The 6,533-nt window shown below is 46.7% G+C and overlaps 1 protein-coding gene across 1 annotated transcript; it reads right to left on the bottom strand.

The window, feature by feature from the left end:
- Positions 1-784: 784 nt before the first annotated feature.
- On the bottom strand, positions 785-6,334 carry calub (calumenin b). The gene is made up of 7 exons (XM_079742598.1): positions 6,293-6,334; positions 5,394-5,617; positions 4,764-4,957; positions 4,107-4,273; positions 3,948-4,008; positions 2,585-2,784; positions 785-2,161 (listed from the first exon to the last, which is right to left on the bottom strand). The coding sequence occupies exons 2-7, from the start codon at positions 5,612-5,614 to the stop codon at positions 2,057-2,059; spliced, it is 948 nt and encodes a 315-aa protein (XP_079598724.1). The 5' UTR covers positions 5,615-5,617; positions 6,293-6,334; the 3' UTR covers positions 785-2,056.
- Between the last annotated feature and the right edge of the window lie 199 nt (positions 6,335-6,533).

The following is a 6,533-nucleotide window of genomic DNA, read 5'->3' as shown; positions in this document are numbered from 1 at the left end:
AAGGACCTCTCTCTCTCTCAAGCATGTAGCCATCATGCAGAAGAAGACACTCCCCTGTTGAAGGGAATAAAGGCTCATGGAGGAGGTTTATTTAAAACCTCCCTCTGTCTATACGATTCAATGAGGTTTGTGGATAGCAAAGAGCAGGAAAACATGGTTACAATTTAAAAGGATTGATTGACGGACAGAATGGAGATATAAATGATCATGAGATCTTATAATACGCCTTAAATGTAAAATTCAAATACATATTACACATATAACAGAAAACATTTTAAAATGTAATATAACGGTTTTGAAAAGAGTGGAGGCAAAATAATGAGGTCAGAGAGGCTCCACTGCCTTTCATACATTAACAATGGCACCATCTTGATGTCGGATGAAGGTCAGCTTAAGAGAGGTATGGAAAACACAGACACTAGGGTGATTTTTAACCATGGAAAGGTCCCCTGCTGGTATACTGCAACTATAGTGTCAACTAGGTGGGATTGATTCTCTGCCAGGTGAGAGAAAGCAGTCGGCCAGTGGCTTGTGTTAAGTCTGGCTCCTTTCACTTCAGGATAGAGTTAATCTCCCACGGACGCTCTCCATGACACAACGTCCTCATGCCTGCTCGCTCGACTTCCTTACGTAACAGAGGTCTGGTGTCACGAGCTTCAAGACACGTCATGTATTCTGTTCAAAAAATAACTAGTTCGAAAGGTTGATGAATGTATGTACTGGGTCGAGGACAAATAGCTTTTAGGATTATTAATTTATAAACACGGTATGTGTGTACACTGTAAACACTTAATTTTTTTATTGAGGGGATTTCTCAACCAAAACATTTGAACTTGCTTGTTCGAGTGCTCATATACTGAAGACTTACAGGAACGTCGTTAGTGAAAAGCTTTTCGCTGTATGAAATACAAAATAAGAAAAAAGGTATACATTTATCCTATTGTTAATTACCAGTGGTCATAAATGTTGGTAGAACTAATACAGGGGTAGTAAAGCCAAGTCAAAGCACTTATTTTTACTTGGCACTTAAAATAATAGATTCAGCCACACGCACGCACGCACACATGCACACACACACACACACACACACACACACAACTGTGGCAGCAATGGAGTATTTTGTTCTTCAGGCGTTTCTGCCTGGACTCCTTTTCAGCATATCGCAGAACATACATGTTAGAAAAACACAACGGTGTACAAATGGGCTGGTGATGAGAACGAGCGCATGCCACTGTATTGCACTGTGACGTTCCACAGTCTTCCTTGGCAGCGCTCCCTCTTCTCCCAGACACCCAACATTCGTATATTCGGATACAGCGAATTTCAAAAGATACAATATCAAACGACACGAACGAGAGACGTCAGCGACAGGCGGCCGCTTCGTATGGGCCTGCTGGGGTAAAGAATGCGTAATAGAGATAAGACGTCAATTAAAAACCGAAAAACAGAAACAGTCCTACTCCTCGTGGTCCAGTGCATTGCAGAAACCCATGTCGAACGCGAGCCACGAGAACAGTGCTTACATGGCTGCAATAGAAGAGAACGCGCATGTGCATTATAATGACTTAACAGACGTTGACCGAGGGAGTGAGTTAGGAACCTGCGACAAAGGATGCATTTGGGGGGGGGGGGGGGGGGGCCTGGACGAAGCTATCCCATGACACGATGCCAGTGTTTGTAAGGACACCTCGATCACACACACACTCATGGTATGTCGGGGGGGCCGGACACTATGGGTGTGTACACATGTCTCATCGTTCGTGTGTGTGTGTGTGTGTGTGTGTGTGTGTGTGTGTGTGTGTGTGTGTGTGTGTGTGTGTGTGTGTGTGTGTGTGTGTGTGTGTGTGTGTGTGTGCACGCAAGCACGCACCTCCGTCCCAACGGAGGACTGTGTTTGCGTGTTGAGCAAAGAGACACATTCAAAAAGGTAGAATAAGTTATTGTCTGTGGTCTCCCTGGCTGTCGCTGACCGGCCCGTCTCGGTCGTTATTAGACACCGCAGGGCAGCGGTGGAGACACAGAGCGTCCGTCTTTGTAGCACAGCCCGCCGGGGACACTAGAACTCATCGTGTCTGGCCAGGGCCTCTCCGAAGTCCGTCGCCTGGCTGCCCACAAACAGATCGTACTTGTCCACAATTTCTTCCCTGGTCAGAAGGCCATCCTGACCAACAGAGAGGGGAGAGAAGAGTCAAGCAACTATGTACTCATTGGTTTGACAGGTAAAAGGTCCTGATTGCTAACCCCCCCCCCCACCCATCCAATTTGCCTGAAAGCTCAGGTTGTTTATTTGTCAAATACACAACAAAAACAGGCAGTAGCAGCCGGCAATTAAATTCTTGTGATCCAAGCTCTGCTCAACAATGCAGGTAAGTATGATTTAAGCCTAAATAAATCTAGGATATTTATGCAGGAGGCAGACCATAACGTTTAAAGTTCCCGAGTGATCTAATGCATGAACAACATGGTGTGGGGTCTAAGATGGGCAGGGCGGGGCATGTGCCAACACATAAATACAAGCTTCTATCAGCTGAAAGGATCGGCGTTGTCGGGGATCACAAGGATCTCCGGACACGGGCGGACGTACCTTGTTGGTGTCGGACTCGTAGACCAGATGCTTGGCTTCAGCGTCAGCGTGGTCGTAGTCGCTGGGAAGGATCCAGTCCCGGGTCTCGTCCTTGTCCATCTTGCCGTCTTTGTTCTTGTCCCTGAACTCGGTGAACTGCTCCCGCTCCGTCTTCACCCAGTCGGGCTCCGAGGGGTCACCCTCCTGGTTGTACATGTCCCCTACAGGGGCCGCCGGGAGCAACACACGCGCAGTGATTTACTAGGTCAACGAGGGCGGGGGAGGGCTGCTCGATTATGGGAAAAATCATAGCCACGATTATTTTGGTCGATGTTGAAATCACGATTATTCAGACGATTATTTTTGAGTTTGAAAACGTGCTGTATTTATTCAGCATGTCTCTCCCAAAGAAAACGTTGTAACTGAGAACTTTGAAATTTCGCGTTGAAAATTACACAAAATGGTCAAAAGAAAATGTTCCAATCTAAAAGAATGTACAGAGATGTATCCAGCTGTTCTGCCCTTTATAAAACATAAAAAAAAAAAAAAACGCTAAAATCGAAATCGCGATCAAAGTTCGATTAATCGCCCAGCCCTACGAGGGCGCACTCACACTAGGCAGAGTTACCCTCCCCACTGTGCCGCTGGCCTGTTCTCACACTAGGCAATCTCACCTGGGCCTGAGTACGGTGGCCTCTTGTGGCTCAGGTTGCGTAGCCGTGCGCGTGTCGTCTCATTAGCATCTGTACCGTGGCCCGAGCTCACCTCTCCCAAGTGTACTCAGGCCACGGAATTTAACGTACTGGAGTACGGCTGGCGTCCTCCCACTAGCCAAACGATCGTGACTTTAGGGGGCAGACGTACTTGGGCACGGTCCAGATGGCCTAGTGTGAGGGCGCCCCGATTCTCCAGGGTCTCCCCCAGACGCATTATAGATGGATCAACATCCCAGCTGAGTCAGTGGACTGTACCCCCTGGTAGGTGGGAACGTCCTCCCAGATATAGCCTGGGTGGACATTCCCACGCGTGACGATACTAATCATATATACTACAGGACCGATTTTAAAATGGCTTGTAAGGGGTAATCGCCATCACACCTGGACTCGGTGGTGAATTCGGGGCTCGGTTACATAAATGCCTTACTATAACACAAACACACACACCCACACAACAAAACCCAAGTCACTCAAATGAAAAGGATTAGATAATGATGCTACAGGATCATGTACTTCAATGCTGTAGTTCACTACGGGTTATGATTCCGGAGGGCTATCCATTACTAGAGCCTTGCATAAATCGACAATGCAAATTCCATTCCCATTCCACAGGTCCCGGAGACACTAGCAGCACTGTGACTGAGGAGATGCTGTTCTCGTGTACTGACCTATGTACTCATCCAGGTCGATGAAGCCATCTCCGTTCTTATCAATGTCCTCCATAGTTTCCTACGGAGGGAGGGGGGGGGAATCATGGCGTGGTAAGGAGGCATTTAAAAGATATTCTGTCAACAGATGTCAGATATCAGCCAGTCCGGTCCCCTCACCAGCACGACGATGTCCTTCATGTGGTCGTACTCCTCGGGGTGGAGGAAGGCCGTGAACTCCTCCTTGTTGGCTTTGCCGTCGGTGTCCAGGTCGGCCATCTTGAACCTCCTCTCATCTCGCGACATCATCTGTCTGTAGCTGAAGCCGTCTTCAGGGTCCGGGTCGTCTGCAGAGAGCATCCACAATGGAAAACTTGACAGCTCACTTGTAGTTTTTAGATTACTTGTATTTTATCCATTATTCAAATTGATTGAGGAAATACCCTGATACACACAATTACTCCCTCACTTGAAAACACACACACACACACACACACGCACACACACACACACCCTGCCTCATACCTATATAGCACAGTGTTCTTTATCATTTGTGAGCTTGAATTATGTGTGTGTGTATGTGTGTATCTGTGTGTGTGTGTGTGTGCGTGCGTGCTTGCGTGCGTGTGTGATGGTGACAAAGGATTCACAAACCTGAAGGATCATCCCACAGCCATATGTTTAGGTACTAACATTATTAACATGTCACTAGAACAATGTTACAGTGTGCTAACAAACAAAACAGACTATTCATCATTTGAGACCTACTTTAAAATGTAAGCACAACAGTGCTATGCAGGAAAACTGTGAGAGTAACACGACAGGCGTCGTCCATACCCAGGATGTATCCATAGGTGGCGTTCTTGTACTCCTCCCAGGACACCAGACCGTCCCCGTTCAGGTCGTGGCCAGTCCACTGGCGGTCCACGTCGTCGTAGATCCAGCGCTTCTGAGCGTGTTTGATCCATCTCTTCATCTCCTCCACGCTCACGAAGCCGTCTTTGTCCTCGTCAATCCGCTCCACCAGCATACTGCGAGGACAGAGCCAACAGGCTGAGCATAAGGCTCTGTTTCTACATGAGGCGGCCTCTGTACAAGTCTGTGTTCAGGCATTTCGCATCCCTCTCTCTCTATGCGCCATGTATTTATATATACAATGTTTAGACATTGAGGAGAGTCTTTTATCCAATGAAACCCCCATTGAATATGAATAGTGATCATTACAGGGAAGATAAGGGGGTTGCATTGGGGAGGAAACCAGGAACCTTTCAGCTGGGAGGCCAACCCCCTCGCCACTACCACAGCATCCCAAACACACCAGAGAATTCACAAGCAGACGTGACCAACGACAGTATTGGAGCGCTACACAAAGATGGAAATGATTTGTTTACATATTATGTACACATGAACGGTCGTCCGCACACAGACACGCAAATCAACAAAAGACGACGTTCGGAGAGACGTTACCCCAGCCTCTCCTTGCTCTCCTCTGGAGTCAGCTGGTCGTACGTCTTGGCCTCCTCCTGCCCCAGAAAGGCTTCGTGGTCGTAGTCAAAGTTGTCGGCGTCATCGTGGTCCCGGTTGCTGAGAAGCTCGTCGTGATGAACCCGGTCCTTCTTCTCCGTGGGCTTGCTGGTGGCGTACACCACACAGAGGGCAAAGCACATCACAAGGGGCCGCAACTCCATCTCCTGCACCCCAGGAACAAGGTGGGACGGGATGTTTGGTTATAGTGGGGCACTTTTTTCATTGCCATTGTACAACACATTCATCATCATTGGGAAGGAAATTGTGTTGTACTTCAAGTGGCATGTATGACTGCATTTTACATAATTAGAGTATATTCAATAATTATAACGATAATAATACAAATAAAAAGGAGTTGGAGTGGGTGAGTGATGGGAGGAAGTACTAATCGTATCCAGTTTAGTATTTTCTATATTCCTTATTCTCCACATACTTTTAATATATTCCTCACTCGTTCATTCCTGATGCAATGTTTTGTCATTACACGGCATTATCTACGCATTAAAATTGGTGTATTAGAATATCATTTTGTAGTGTTTATGATAAGATAGTCAAACAGGATAAGACTATTTTACATCACTATCGCCTGGGTTCTCACCTAACCTTATCTTAAGGGCCAACTTGAGGTTATAACAGGGCCAATTTAAGGATGGGTTATATTGATTGTCCGTTAACTGACTTATTTTTCTGAAATGGAATCTATCTATCCACCTGAACACATAAGGCGAGGAGACTGCCGATAGGCTACCACCAATTACTCAAAGTAACAAATGTCAATATGGCAGTTCATAGTTTTGTCTAAGATAAAAAACTAGAAAGCTAGACTGAAGTTCACTCACCGGTTTATTCGTAGACTTTCGCTTCGATTAAAACCCTCCCCGGAAACACACCCGTAGATTTCCGGTGCTAAAATGCCAACCAACCAATCGGACGTTGCGGTCGCGTGTGCGATGTCGCTCGTTCATTGGTCTACTTCTCGTCAACACCGGTGATTGTATTGGTCAGGATCCGCCACGTCCACAATGTCAACAATATACAAATCACTTCTGCAGTTACTGAACAATATCCAAGTCACAATAC

This window comes from Pollachius pollachius, assembly GCF_949987615.1.
Source record: "Pollachius pollachius genome assembly, chromosome: 9".
Taxonomy (NCBI): domain Eukaryota; kingdom Metazoa; phylum Chordata; class Actinopteri; order Gadiformes; family Gadidae; genus Pollachius; species Pollachius pollachius.
Note: the sequence above shows the minus strand (reverse complement) of the source record. Positions and strands in the feature narration are given on the sequence as shown.